Genomic DNA, 16,096 nt, shown 5'->3' on the forward strand with positions numbered 1-16,096 from the left:
AATCATATAATTTTCTTTTTATATTGTCCTTACTATTTCCACCAGAGAAAATCATAACTGGTTTGATCTTTTTGAAACCTTATTCAAAACAATTACAAATATCTATATAAGACAACCAAAATACACAAGGAAGAGATGGCAGTGCCTCAGCAGCAGAGGGCTGGTGGACAAGGGATGTAGACAGACTGAGAAAACAGGATCCCACACTGGGCAGCCTCTGTCCTAACTCCCCCTGAAGCAGCCTTAGGGCACCTAAATAAGTGGAAATCTGCCTTTCTCTTTGCATTTCTAAGAATCCAGTCTAGGTGCCTAGCACACAGTAGGTACTCATTAAAATTTGTGGAACAAATGAATGATGGCAACAAAAGACTTAAGAGCCAAGCCCCCAGAGATGCCTGTTAAGTGTCTGGAAGGGAACACCATGGGAACTCTGCAGACTGACCTTCCTGTACACTGCGTCCTGTGGTGCTGGGCTAATGAGAAGGGAAAGGGGAGTCATAAAAGACCCCAGAAGCCTCAGCTATGATACTGATCTATAAGCTAGCAACATAATGTCAAATCTAAGTGTAATGGAAGAGACTTGACAAGACTCAGCTGATCTGAACAGGGGACTTGGAAACCGGGGCGAGGGCAGAGCTGGATCTACAGGGAGTGACGACCGTGGGATCACCGAGGGGACGGGAAGGAGGACCTGAGGGACATGTCACGTGTTTTCCTCTCCCATGGTAATTCACATAGAGCTCTGACTACGCTAAGTGCTTACTAAATCTTAGTCAAATATAATGAGTATCTTAATCATTAATTAATAATTCATTTGCTGTCTAAAGTTTTTCAGAATTTTGCAGAAAGTTCTCTATTTCTGAGTTCTAGCACCTTATTCTATGTGTGGCAACCTGAACATGCCAAGTAATCCCCTCATCTGATACTAATAACTTCTGTGTCATTTATTCACAGGTACATTTTTCCCCATCTTTGTTTTGCTTAAGTACACACGTTACACGTCTTCAGCCGTGCATCGTAAAGTTTCTTAAAACAACTCCACATTTTTCTTCATAAAACTTCCAAACTGTCTAAGTCCTTTGGATACAAATGTGCCTTGATGTAAGCCAATTTTATGACCTGGGAGTTGGGCAGAGTTGAATCAGATTATATTAACAGTGCTGAGCAATGCAGCCCAGCCATGCAATTAAAATAGACTCTTATTTTCTACAATCCTTATGTCAACTTTGGAGGAATTTGTTCACTTGCAAATTCTTCATCTTATTACATATTTCTAGTGTTTGTATTAATTAGTTAATTATTCATAATAATGGTATTCAAAATTTAAATATTTAAATTTCTGACTTCTAGAAGGAAATGCTAGTCATATAAAATGCTAGAATTAACAAAACTTACTATTATTCCATGGCATCAGGTTTATATATATATATATCCATGCATATATATTTATAGGTTTCCTCTAAATTTATATATATATATATATATCTAAATTCACTGCTGATATTTTGATTCTAGACTTCATTATTTCTCAGCTGTGTTTTGATTGACTTTAAAATAAAAGCACATAGTTCACTAAGTCTATTAAAAACAACTTCTCCAAGAAGAACAAGACTTTTCTGTTTTAACAAGCTCATTAATTCACAATATTAGAAAACATGAAAATTACAACCATTGGTGCATTATTTGAAAATCTTTGAACAGATAAAAAATACCTACATAAGTCAAACATTTCTGAAGTATATTCTAGCTCAAATGAATGCAAAACTATAGCAAAGAAAATTTAAATTTGGCAAAAAGAGATCAGAAAAATAAGCATATGCATACAGCTTTGATCCCAAAGCTACCCAAGTTGTCTGAGGAAAAACCCAAAGGGTATAATTAGTTACTACATATAAAATCGATATTGATATTTATATAAGACAGTTATTTGGCTTTGGTAAGAAAAGGAAAACAAATCCATCGACTGGTTCCTTCAAAATTCTTTCATCTTGGGAGTGTAATCCATCTGACATTTCCCATGGAGGACTGACACAGAATCGTCCACTCAGCCTCTGCGTCAAGAGGGAGCTTCAGCAAGATGATGGTGTTTAAAACTCATCATTATTCATATCAGTCATTCATTCAACAAACATTCATGGATACATCTGCTATGAGCCAGGTAATTTTCTAGGTTCTTAGGGTTTAGCACTGAATAAAGCTCACAAAAATCTTTGCCCTCATGAGCTTACATTCAAATGCATGTGTGGGAGAGGTGGGGGTAGAAAACAAATATCTCACACTTATAGCATGCAGGCACCTCAAAGACCAATGAAGAAGCACAGACACTGTGGTGCATAGGGAGGTGGGGCTGGAAGATTACACGGGCATCAGGGAAATCCCCCTGAGGTGAGATCTGAGGGAGACTTAGAGCAGAGAAGCAAAGCAGACCTTCAGGGAGCCGGGGAGTTTTCCTGATGGAGAACGGCAAGTGCAGAGGCCCCAAGAAGGGAAGAGCCCTCGCCCGAAGAGCAGCAGCACGGCCAGGCTGACTTCAGAAGCTGGCAGAGAGGAGGAGAGCGGGAGTGACGCCAGTGAGTGCCACCATGGAGGGCTGCTGAGGACTCCAGCTTATACTCCCAGTGCTATGGAGGCGCATCCTGAGAGGAGGGGAGACAGGACATGGCCTTGCTTCTGAGAACACATGAGGTGGTTGGGGAAGAAGTGGGGGACTCATTAGGAGACTGCCACAGACACCCAGGGATGGTGGCGGGCCAAGGCTGGCAACAGGTGGCCAGACTGCATGGTCAGGAGGGGCCATGTGGAAGTTGGGGCTGGGCACAAGTGAGACAGGACTCCCTTGATAAATGTCATATTTTACCCCTTTTCTGTCACACCTGGGTCATTTGTAAAAGGCTCATGATTCTAGAGGCTGGGAAAGCCAAGATTATGGGGGGCATCTGGTTAGGGCCTCCTGCTGCCTCACAACATGGTGGAAGTTTGAGGGGAGGCAGGGCGTGAGTGTGTGAGAGGCTAATGAAGGCCTGGATCCATTCCTGAGGGTTTGGCCTCCATGAACTAGACCTCCCACCAGGCCCCCACCTCTCAACACTGCCACATTGAGAAACCGAGGAGCCAACAATGAACTTTTGAGAGGGATGCTCAAACCACAGCACGTCTTGAGACAAACCAGAGGGACCCATGCCTCCCTACGAGCACATGCTTGGGGGTGAGCATTTTAAACACTGTTGAGAATATTATTTCCCATCCCAAGCACCATCCAATATTTTTAAATTCCTGTGAACGAAGTGATACTCAGAAATGGGCCATTCATCCCCTTGATAGACCCTTCCTTATGCCTGGCTGCCTTGAGCAGGGAGCTGTCAGCCAAGCTGCCCATCTTTGGCGACCCCCAGAGCAGTCCATCCATTCTGCACACTGGTGATCACTCCAAGGAATCTGTACTCCAGCGACAAGGACCATAGCTGCTGCTGAACTCAGGATTCCTGCCAGAGGAGGGGAGTGTTGCTGCTGTCACGCCACTTCTGGCAACTTGCAATGCTTTTGAAGACTCCATCCCAAAAAAGACAAGCTTCGATGACCCTGCTCACCTTTCAGCTATTCTCACTCAGGGGGGGAGAGGAAGGAACCCCACCACCACCAGCCACAAGTGACTCACCAAAAAACTGAATATGATGTAAAGCTTGTGATAGGTTTGTAAGCAAGGCTTGTCACTGGTGGAACTGGAAACTGTGTGGATGCAAAGCTGTGATTGGTGGATTTACAATCTGAGCATAAGTATGCAATGACCTTTTCTAGCTATATAAGCAGGCTAGTTCTCAGCTTTTTGGGATTCATTCATGAAGCTTCTCCTGTATGCAAATCTTCTTCCAACTCCTGCCAATGTTGCCACATTAGGCCCAATAGAGGCAGAATTCTCCAGGATAGCTTTTATTGCTCACTTGTGGTCTCAGCTGGTTGCATAAAAAACAAAGGAGCTCCTGGGGCTTTTAGTCCTAGATCCTTCCAACAGAATCAAGAAGGCAGCCCAAGGGTTCCAGATTGTGTCTAGGGGTAGAAACTTTGGAGCAATGAGTGTGGAAGGTATGAGGCTACAAGGAACTTCAGGTAAGAGCTATAAGCCCTGGTCACTTTCCTGATAGCCACCAATGGTTAAGAGCTGAGGGTCCTGATTCCTGATGCTCAGGAGCTGTAACACTGGGCGCTGAGCTGCTGGCACTCAAAATCTAGAGCATAAACCTTTGACTTGAGCACTTCGAGCTATATGTGTGTGGCTCTGAAAGCTGGGAACAACAATCCTCTCGTTCTCAGAGGCTAGGGCCATAAAGCCCTGTATTTGAAAGCCCAGAGCTTGCTCTGACCCAAGCACCTACAGCTATAAGCCTCTGACTTTTAAAGCCAGAGTCAGGAGCCCCTGGTTCTCAGAGATTAGAGTTCTGGATTTGTAAACCCAGCCTGTAAGCCTCTAGTACCCAAGAGCTCAGGGCTGCTACCACTAACAGAGCTGCTTGTTGCCTATTCATGAGTTTTATTTGACAGAACAAAAAGACCTTCACCCAAATGCTTATGACAATCTGATGTGTCCAAATGACACATGGAGATAGGAATCCTCTGAGGAGTGGCAGTGTTGATCAGAAGAGGCTCACAGACAGGGGAAAGGGTCAAGATACAGTTAACCGAATTAAGGCAATTAAACGAACAACTTGGGAACACTACGTCAGTAAGGATAGGCCATGGACCCTAACATGAGAAAGCAGGAGGAGGAAGATGGCAAAGGTGGGAAGAGCGAAGCAGGCAGAATGGTGGAATTGTTCCAAAACCTCATCCACTAGGGAAAGAGTGACGAAAGTCAGAGACATCACTCCTTGTTGCCCAGGCAACTGGACCCTAGAGTGAGAAAAACTACATGCAAACATAGTAAACGAGCAGAGTCCAAGCTGTCTCCTGAGCACTACCCCTGGGAAAGGACCCCAAAGTGTTTGAGAGGGTTTTCTGCCAGAGACAAAAATAGTATCTTGAGATTAACACTTCTGTCCCTCTAATCTGCAGCTAAGTGCCCATGGCCTGTAGCTTCTAATGACAGAGGTGGCATTCACATTCAACAATTATCTGAGTAAACATCCAGGTTGATATTTGGGCATGCTCCAGCCTTAGAAAACCCTAAGAATCACGGACAGAAACAAGCAAGGTTCTCTCTCCTGCTGCTCCCTATAAAGATCCAGAGCAATGGAGGTATGGTATGGTTCTCAGCCCCTAGTGATGGTGGTGAAATACATCAGGAGAAAGACAGATATGCAAGAATTATGACTGCTGATATTGTCTTACGGTGGCCTTGAATTGATGTCCAGCCTCTCCTTTTCTTCTCATTTTCTAGCAGTTAGAAGAATGACCTGTCACACACCCCATGTTGGCCAATAGGAAAAGGAATAAAGCCCATATTAAGTGGCAGCTTTGCTGTTCTGTAGATGATGCAGAAGTCACAAAAGCAAGCTGTATAACTCATAGAAGGCTGTGTGGTCTTCACCATCAGGGTCTGGGGCCTCGCTTTATCAGCAGCAAGTCAGTAAGATCAGCTCCTTTTTAATTTTTTTCTAAAAACTGTACGCAGACACAAGGCAATGCAGAAGGGAATTAAACAGACGATGTACTTGATGGCCCTATTTCAAAGTGTGGCTAAAGTCCATAGACACCTGCTATTTTTGTGAGTATCCCTGCTCTGTCTGTAGTTCAGCAGAGTCTTTCCTTCCCATCCCAAGGAGCCTCACCTGGCCATGTGAGGCCTATGAGCTCCCAATGCTCCTTCATGCAGGGAAGGAGTGCCTGGTTGGATCTAATTCACCTCCTGGGCAGCTGAGGCCTGGTCTCTGGGACCCCTGGCATCTGACAGCATTTACTTAGTTGACATTTGTTCACTTAACATCCAGGAAACCCAAGTCAACCCACCTGGTCCAGGAGGAAGCCTGGCAAGGTTTTTGAGGGCAAGCACATGGTTTTGAACAGAGGCCTCCTCTATAAATTTGAAGAAAACAGTGGCCTGCAAATAATGTGCTTCCTTGCCCCTCAGTCAATGACATCCTGAATTAATGTGCAAGTATCTTCCAACTGAAGTGGTATGATTAGTCATGGAAGAAAGGGTAAGTTTCATCACATCTGGTTTTGATCCTGGACAATATTGTAAATAGGGGAGAGAATCTCAAAAATGAATGAAGGCCACCAGGACAGCGATATTCAGAAAACCTCCTAAAGTACTTCCTGGTTTTAGAGTACAAACACTAGTAACAAAATTTGGAAGGTGAACCTCTTACTATATTAAGCTACTATTGGTCCAAAAGTAACATGGCCACGGTGAAATCATGAGGCATGGTTTATATGCATTTGCTTCCATGCCTTACAGTATAAAGCAGGGTCAGGCTTTAATGTTTTGCAATGCAAAATGGGAACAGTACTAACTATCCCATAGTTGTTCTAAGTATTCAGTGGTGTGAGGCACATACTGAATGTTCAATAAATGGCAGCTATGTCATTAGTGTTTACTAGCAACATATGAGGCTTCTGACAGAACAGATCTTATAGGTTCTACAACGTAGTGTTTTTTATGACATAACATATGTTTATTAACTGATACTGATAGAATTATTTAACCTCAATAATCTTGGCTTTCTCATTGGAAAATACAGATAATAAATACCCCTAGGTTGTAGAGTTGTTACAGATAGAGTTGAATAAATTACTTAGCACAGAGAATAAAAGGGCTTGCTAAAGAGTAGTAACTGTGAATATATCATATCCTGAATATGTGGTAAAATCCTTCAGGGCAGGGGCCAAAACTATTTTTATTTTCAATACCCAAAACATAGCATAGTGATGTCTCACAGACAGAAGTATGTAGCACATTTTTGCTTTATGCACTGGGTACATATTCACAAATCCTAAACACAAATCTCTTTGTTCACCATTGTATCCCTCAATACAGTCTCTGCTCCATTCTTCCTTTCTTCTCTATATGGGAGTATCCAAACTAAACATGCATCAGATCTTTTCACTGTATTCTACATGTTTTTAATGTTCGTATTAAAATTTTCTTTTTAAAGCTTCATTCTGGACCAGTGCCTTCTGTTTTCCATTTTAACCTCTGTTGTCTTCAGCTGTGTTGAATCTGCTGTTAAATCTAGTTATTAAAATTTAAAATTAGTTTATTATATTTTAGCTTTGGAATTTCTTACTTAGTTCCTTTCAAGTATGATGCATCACTTTTATAGTTTATAGGTCCATATAAAACATTTATCTTCTACCATAATTAGCATTGATTTTGGTAACAGACATTACAATGTCCTAACCAAACCCTTTGATGTTTCAATGTCCACTAGCAGATTTCCAGTCACCCATACCTCCACCTCTGAGGCTGAGGCCTTTTCTTGGAAAAATGGAGGATGCCTTGGACTATGCTAGCAGAAGTGCTGGGGAGTTATACCACCACCACCACTACCATTCTACAATAGGGAGGAGTCACCAACAAAAAATGTCAGCACTTAGTATATGGACACTTAGTTCCACCATCCCGTTAGGTAGCTGTCCTACATATGTGTTGTGCACAATCTTGTAGAATTTCCCACTGGGGTAGCTGGTTTAGGAGAACTTTCTATTGCCTGCCTTCACTTTCCTTTTCTCTGACCAACATTTACTTATTCCCCAAATAAACTACTGTACTCAAGTCCCTATGTAAGATTTGGCTTCTGAGAGACCCAAATTTAAAAAGTGCTTTACAGTGTGAAACAGTCTTTGTCTCACAATTTAATAACTACACTAAATATGAGACTGTCAAGGTCACCCTCAAAGAAGAACATCAGCCTGGCATGATCAGAGCTCAACATACCGACTCACTCCAATGAATCCTATTCATAGGATTGAGTCATACCTCTGTGTGTGCCTAGTTTGTTTTTGTGGGCTGGATACTCATTTGGAAATAATTAATTACCACTCCTTAACTTGGATCTACATCCTGATGAACCATTGCAAGTTCACTATGTAAGTCAGCTGCAAATGCATCTAGCATCCCTAACTACTGAGTGTCATGGCTTAGCAACACAGCATACTGTGAAGTCTCAGTTGCTTGCCTTTGTGATTTTGTGGCTAACCGAGAGCGAGGATCATACCACATAACTCCAGTCCAGGAAAAAAAGATCTAAACTCAAAATTTGAGGTATGGTTTCTACTGAATGCATATCACTTCCACACCATCATAAAGTGAAAAAAAGTAAGTTAAAACTTCATAAATTGAGGATCTTGTGTGTGTGTGTGTGTGTGTGTGTGTGTAAAATCTGAGTCCACGGATGTCATTAATTTCCCCTCGAAAGGATTTCCACTGAGTTTTTCCAGGCATGTGTAAGCATTACTTACCTAAGATTACCTTCCCTCAAGTTCAAGACCAAGTTGCAGACCTGTGGTTAGTGTGAAGACACCTTACTGGACCTTTTGAGGACTGGCCTAGTCCTCACTCTACTTAGAATCCTTCAGAGTTACATTCCAAAGTGGGGTTGGCCAACTCTGGACTTTACCCTTTTTCCTTGTTCAGTAATAGCCCCTGTGTGATTACTGGAAGTACAATTTATCCTCAGCCATTTCTTCAGGGTCAGTAGACAGCAACCATTCAGTATCTCCTTAGGTAATGACACTGTAAGATGTGCTTGAGATATGTCGTCCATCTTCTTAACTCTCCTTAGTGTGATTGTTGCTACTTATTACTTGGTTGGCAATTAGCAGACGATGAAGCTCTGGAGATATTTAAAGTCATGAGATTATACAGGGAATGAATATAAATAGAGAACAGAAACAGTCCTGGAACTGAGTAATTGTACATGCCAACTCTCTAAGAGGCCTGGATATGATGAGCAAGAAACAGCAGAGGCACTCAGGGAACAGGAGCAGCATTTAGGGACACAGGGAGAGGGCCCAGTGAATGGTGCATCTAAAGCCCATGTACAGACACCAACTCGTGGTGCAAAAAGCCGAGGTCAAATTGGAAGAAGATGAGGAATGGCCAGGGGGTAGGATAAAGTGAGGATGACTGCAGTCCTCAAAGAGAGGTTTTGGAGGAGGAGATTTGGGGAGGAGAAAGGCCTAATTGGAATTGGTTTTACAGACTGTGAGAGAAGAATTGAAAGAGTAAATAAATAGGTCTATTTTAAGAGTTTTTTAATACAGCAGATTAGGGCAATAAATAGATTGTTCTGTTTTGGTTTTTACAGGGGATATCTTTCAGCATGCTTTCTAATATAAGATTCAGAGAGGCAAAACCCAATGAAGTAGAATTGCCAAAGGGAAAAAAGTTCCGCTTTCCAAGGCAAATGCAAATAGGACCCAACACTGCTCCTCCAGGGGCTTGGAACGACCACAGGCATGGTTCATAGAATAAGGAGGTGAACGAGGGACTACAAATGCAGATAGTAGGTATGATGATCAAAGTATGTGCAAAGTACCTTTTGATGTTTCAATTTTTTTCAGTATTAGAAGTTTTAGGAATGAGCTGAGAATGAGAAATAAAATAGTATCAGTATGAACAGAACAAGGAAACCTGGCAAGATGACCAGGCTGAACTACAGAACCACTTAACAATTAGATACTAAGAGTGAGTTTTTGATGGGTATATCACACATATTTGAGTTGAGAACATGTGCCCAGCTAATCAGAGAAGGACATGTAGGTTTTTGAGAATTACGGTGTGTTTTGCTGGCCTTAATAGATGACCTTCACCTCCTCTGCTTGGTATAAGCAGAATCAAGAAAGATGTTCATTAACCAAAGTGGTAAATATATTTTGCTGTTCCACTCAGATGGGAACTTCCTTAATCTCAGTTAATTATTCTGAAAGAACACCCAAAGGAAATCATGAAGCAGATCTTGGAGTGTTCCTGTAACTTGTCAGTTGAGAATCTAGATGGAAGTTTAATTTAATGACTCCATGCAAGTGAACAAGCTTCTCAGCAGATGCAAATTTTCAGTTAAATCTTGTTAATTTGGACTCATATGCTGAATATCTCCAGGCTGATAATATGCACATGTAATGTAGTCTGACTACGCATCTAAAATATAGGCTGACAGGTAGGTAAGCATAAACTCTTAGAAAATATGAAGGGGAAAATTGCATTCAAAGTAGGAACTAACATCATGTGTGTGGTATCTATAAATTAACATTTTGAAAGTATGACAAGTATAAAGAGAAAACAATTAAATAGAACCTTCTGAGGAACATAGGAGTTATAGTGGTGGAGCACATTACTAGACTTTCAGTTTTACTTATGTAAATACATCCATTCATCCTTAACACAATCTACCAAATCAGTGCACACTCAGTAACTGCAATGGTTTGGATGAGGTTTGTTCTCTCAAAATCCATGTCGAAGCTTGGCCTCCAATGCAAAGGTATTAAAAGATGGTGGGCCCTTTGAGATGTGGGGCTGAGTGGGAGAGGACTGAGTCAGGACCACCTGGCGCAGGGATTAATGCAGGTCTTCAGCTGTGGATTAGTTCCCAAGGACAGGTTGTAATAAGAGTGAACAGGGCCCCTCCCTTTCCACTTTCTTACTTTCTCTCTTCCCACGTGACACCTCCCACACACTCTGTAGCTTTCTTTTTCCCTAATATGCCATTTATTACAGTTTCATGAAGCTAAAACAAGCCAGAATGGAATCACAGAACTCAGAAGACTGAGGCAAGAGGATCGCAAATTCAAGCCTAGCCTAGGCTACATGGCAAGTTCAGGGTCAGCCTTTCAGTGAGACTCTGTCTCAATGAAACAAAACAACAGAAAAAATAACAAACAAAGAGGAAAACGGAACCAGAATGATGTGTTTATTTAAAAGATTCAGAAGCCTGTGCACTGCACCCTGCAGATATCCCGAAATCCTATCTCTTGTTTCCCTTTAGGAAATAACAGAGTTCCCATTTAGTCTTTGCCTTTTCAGTTGGAAGGGAAACTTCCAATCAAACAAATACAAGGCTGCTGATCACAGTGTCATATCCATGTCTATTACTGAAGAGCTGAGGTAATTATCTCTGAGATTTCGCTATTGGATCTTCCAGTTAGTATGGAAGCATTCCCTTTATTTGTTGTGGCCACCAAGGAAAATGTGATTCTCACTGTTCTGTTTGTTGTTTTATTGCTTGACAACCAATTGCACTTGCTATATTTTTGCTGCAGAATAAGCATACACAACTGATTATCTAAGATGAATCTGCTGGAAAACTGGCTGCAGGAAAATGGAGGGCTATTAAATCATGGTAGAAGCCTTATTCACTGGCTCACCACACTCCTGACCTGTTCTCCTTTCCTTCCTCAGCAGCAGAAGTGCCTGTGACTGGTTTATCTATTCTTCCACACTGAAACTGAAGGGGCTTGGGCAAAGGTGATCCCACCCTAGCTCAGGGGATGAGATCTGGCTGGGAGAATCCAATCAAAGTCTTAGTATCCCTTTGGCCAGATTGGTGTGAGTGAGTGTTCAGAATGAAGCTAATCAAAACTGGATGCTCTTCAGCTAATTGACCTACTCAGTCCAGAGGAACTTCTGCTCTGCGGTGATGAAAGAGATCCTCTCTGTCTTTCTATGATTCTCTGGCTTTCTATTTCAGACAAGGTGAGAATAAGAAAGCATGTTCCCTGGTCACAGCCTGTCCTTGTCTCGTGGGAGGAAGTTAGTCTGGGGACAAGCTGACATTTCAGAACGATCTAGACTGCGCCTGACTGGGGCCTCCTATTTTATTCTATAAGAGTGGAAAAGTTTCTTTATTGGCTAAAGCCAGTTTTATTTGGGGATTCTGTAACTTGCAGCAGAAAACCTCCTAACCCATTCATGTGCATACCATATGTGTACATATGGACCAATACATTTCCCAAGTTTAATTTTTTAAGTTCTTTAGAGTCATCATCTATATACATTAAATCTGTCAACTATCAAACTTCTGCCTCAGGTATTCAACTATGATCAAAGTTAAGGAGTCTAAAAGTCAGCAGAGGCAACTCTACCAATCTTTAGAAGTTTTAAACACTATGATTTTTAACCCATCAGTGAGGTGTAAACTGTATATTCACCTTTGGTGTCCCATTCATTCAACATTTAAAATTTCTTCAGTGTTTCTTGTCACTGTATCAGCTATAGCCTTAAATGTCCTCCCTTGATTCTTTATCCCCCTCCAGCTCTTGGCCCATTTTTCTGTTCCCATTTGCTAAATCATTTCCCAAACCAGTTGTCTAAAAGTTCTGTCTCCTCCTCCACATACCTAGTTCTCTTATCTGCCCTTTCTAACAGATTTCTAATTTCTCTGCCCCACTAAAATGGCTGTTCCCAAGACAGTAGATGTTCTCCATTTTATCAAATCCAGTGACCACCTCTGTTCTTTTCAGAATCAGCCTCCTTCTTTCTTCTCAAAAATGTCTGTTCTCTAAGCTTCCCTAACATTACACATTTCTGTTGGTCTTCCTAATTCATTGGCTAGTCACCATAATTTCATGTGTTTTTCAACTTCAAAATGAGGGATGCCCTCTCTGCTCCACCCTGGTGCTCTTCTCTCCTCCACCTCCACTCTCCCCTGATGTAGTCTTTCTCAGTCCCATGTTTATAATTACCATCAATATGGCTATAATTTCCAGTTTCCTATCTCTGACCCATTTTCTCCATGGAGCTCAAGCTCACACATGCAAATGCCTGCCTGAGATTTCAACTGGAGGCCACAGGTATCTATCATTTAAAATGGCCATGTGAACCCATAATGTGCTTCCCTAAATCCTCCCACAGTGTTTACCATCTAAGAAAATGGCACCATCATATACTTATTAGTCAAAGTACTCTTGCTTACCTACATTGTTTTGGCACTCCCATCAAAACACATCCTCAATTCAGTCACTTATCACCACCTTGTCACCTGTGCCCATCAGCTCCCACCTCAGTGGCTACCTTACTACTTTTGCTGCTTCTATTCTCTCCACCCACAGGTTCTAAGTCCAGAAAGCTGGCAGAATTGCCTTTATAAAACACAAATCAGATCATTTCATTCCTCTGCTTCAAACCTTCCACTGGATTTCCATGGCATTTGGAATAAGACCCATATTCCTTGTTGTGGCTGGAAGGCTGTGTCCAAGGCAGCTTCTGCCCATGCTTCTGGCGTCTTCTTCCACTTTCTCCTTATTCATTATGTCCAAGATGGCCTGGCTTTCCCCCTATTCCTGAAACACTAGCCTCTTTCCCATCTTAGGTTCCTGTACTTACTATTCTTTCTGGTTAGCACATCACCTTTTCACACCCAGACCATACATATCAGGTCTTGGTTCAAATGTTATATTTTCACAGCAAGCTTGCCTGACCACTCAGTCTAAGGTGGCTAGTCACATGCCCTTAGTATCATCTCATAATCCTTACCAGTCCTATCTTCAGCAGAGTTCTGAAGTCCATCTAAAATAACCTTGTTTGTTTTTCTGTGTGTGGTCTGCATTCCCCTGTCCCACTGTAGAATTCTAGAGATCTTGGTTCATTTCAGTACCTGAAACAGTATCTAAATGGCTTCTAGGATAAACTCTCTAAATTTAAGGAATGAAATTATAGTTCATACCTTTGTTGTTCTCCACCTTGACTTATCTGAGAGTTGCCTCTCGTTTCTTGGGGGATAACCCCAAGACCAAACCACATCAGGATTGCCCATTAGCTTTCTCCTATGTACCTTCCTGCCCTTTGTCACCTTTGTCCTGTGCCATAGCCACAAAGATCTACATTCCAATGACATACTGTGCCTCACACTTCTTGTCCCCGCCTTTCTGTGTATCATACGTGACTAACTGTTAAAAATCATGGCCCCGTGTTTCCTCTTCACCAAATCAGAGCCAGTAAGTCCAGTATTTCTAGTACATCCCTCTGCTGTGGTTTTGTTCAGACTATAGTGGAATTGTTTTCTTATACTCTTGTCCCCTTTTCTAGACTTATTAAAGGATTAAAGTTTCTTATTCATCTTTCAGCCAGCAACTGGAACTACACAGGTACTCAACAAATGTTTACTAAATTGAACTGAATCATACTAATCCCTTGCCACATAAAACTGTGCACATACCAGCAACTGCTTCCCCAAAAACTAAAGAGTTTTAGTTACAATACTATCTGATCCAGATCTTTAAAAAACACTAAAATAATACTAGCGACACCCACTGAGTATTAACTATGCTATTGATTTTATTTGCATTTTTTATCTCTTAAAAGTTACAAAGACCTAGAAGGATTAGGAACTTTCCCAAAGTCACAAAACTAGTAAGCTCTGTATAAGGAAACCAAACAGAATCTTTAGACCTACCACATCTCTTCTTAAAGCTATTTGCAGGGAAAATACTGATCACCACATAATAGGCATGCTGAGTGGCAGCGGCTTCACTTAGAAAAACAATGTCATTTATCACTCCATCTGCCAGCCAGAGCCTGGTTTCCAGATATACAAAATTTGCTGGTGAAATGATGGAGGGATGAGCCACCCCAGGCCCCAGTCACATCTCATTCTCTTTTTATTTTATTTTTTATTTTTTTTTATTTTTTATTTTATTATTCATATGTGCATACAAGGCTTGGGTCATTTCTCCCCCCTGCCCCCACCCTCTCCCTTACCACCCACTCCACCCCCTCCCTTTCCCCCCCCACCCCCTCAATACCCAGCAGAAACTATTTTGCCCTTATTTCTAATACATCTCATTCTCAGCTCTTTTTAGCACAGGCTTCTGTCCTTCCTCCTGAGCTGATGTGAATAGACTTTCTGTTTCTCTCAACTGAAAGTACCTTGATCAGAAGTCCTCCTCATCCCTGGCAGGTCAAGTTCCTTCAGGAACCAACATCCCAAGATTTGAAGTTGATCGTGGTGCCATTACTTACCTTGGGCATACAGATCACCAGATGCCCCGTTGTCTGAGACCTTTTAGCGGAGCTACTGTCAGGGCGGACTTCTGCTGGAAGGACAAGCTGAAATGGCTGGAAATAAGTAGCAGGTATTGCAAACAAGGTCATGTTACATGACGGGGTCACTTCAAGAGGTATTTTCATTGTAAAGTCATGATACACTGTTCACTGAAGATGTGCTTAGACTTACTATGAAAGAATATATAAGCTATGCTTGGTATGCATGAACTATTTTACCTAATCAATCAACAATCTAAAGAATGGTCACCAATCACACACAGTGAAACACTCATGAGTCTAATTATGGTAGAAAACAGGTAAAACATTAACTTCTGCCCATGTTAATTCCTTCAAGCTAACCCATATGAATGCTCAGAATCATCAAATATACTATTTCAAAACTGATAAAATTAAGAATTTCCATGAATGAAATCATGACAATTTAGAATGGGTATAACCTTATGCAAAGTTCCCACACATAGCTGTGCTATCTGCTTGCTCAAAGTAAAAAACAACAGACACAGGTTTGAAGTATCAATGTTCCTAAGCTATACAATAGTCATCAACCATTCCTACTCCATATGATTCCCATGATATAAAACCAATGAATATAGAGTTTTAAAACCTGTTTAAATCACCATAAGAAGGGGACTAAGGTAGAAAGAAGAAAAATAGAGGAAATGAACCAATTCAGGTTCTAATACATATATACATGGAATGTTTATAAAAGGAAACTCCCTATATAGATGTCTTAAACAAAAATGTCATTTTTTTCTTTTACATAATTGGAAAACAGGAGGGCAGAACAGGTCCTGCCTGGGGTGGGGGGGTGGTAGCAGTGAAAGAGGGGAGGATGTGGGTAAAGGGTGTAGGTAGGAGGGTGAATATGGTGCAAATATTGTGTATTCATGTATGTAAATGGAAAAATGAGACCTCTTGAAACTATTGCAGGAATGGGGGAAAGGGGATAAAGGAGAATGATGGAGGAGTGAATTCAACTATGATATATTTGATATATTGTAAGAACTTTTGTAAATGCCACAATGTATCCCCAACACAATAAAAAATGGAAAGAGAAATAAATAAAATGCTCTGATTCAGTTTCTATTTTTCTATTTTACTAATATTAAAAAATTATTTTGAGGCTACAGTTTAGTCTGAGACTCAGCTTTTAAAACTCTT

At 41.3% G+C, this 16,096-nt stretch overlaps 1 protein-coding gene across 7 annotated transcripts in view; it reads right to left on the reverse strand.

The window, feature by feature from the left end:
* Window positions 1-16,096, reverse strand: part of Dnaaf11 (dynein axonemal assembly factor 11) — a 123,792-nt gene that overhangs the window by 33,490 nt on the left and 74,206 nt on the right. For all 7 annotated transcript variants that reach the window (XM_074069242.1, XM_074069241.1, XM_074069240.1 and 4 more), the window contains exon 10: window positions 14,891-14,986. In XM_074069242.1, the coding sequence (XP_073925343.1) occupies window positions 14,891-14,986 (96 nt within the window). The remainder of the gene's footprint in view (window positions 1-14,890; window positions 14,987-16,096) is intronic.

Source organism: Castor canadensis, chromosome 3, assembly GCF_047511655.1.
Source record: "Castor canadensis chromosome 3, mCasCan1.hap1v2, whole genome shotgun sequence".
NCBI lineage: Eukaryota > Metazoa > Chordata > Mammalia > Rodentia > Castoridae > Castor > Castor canadensis.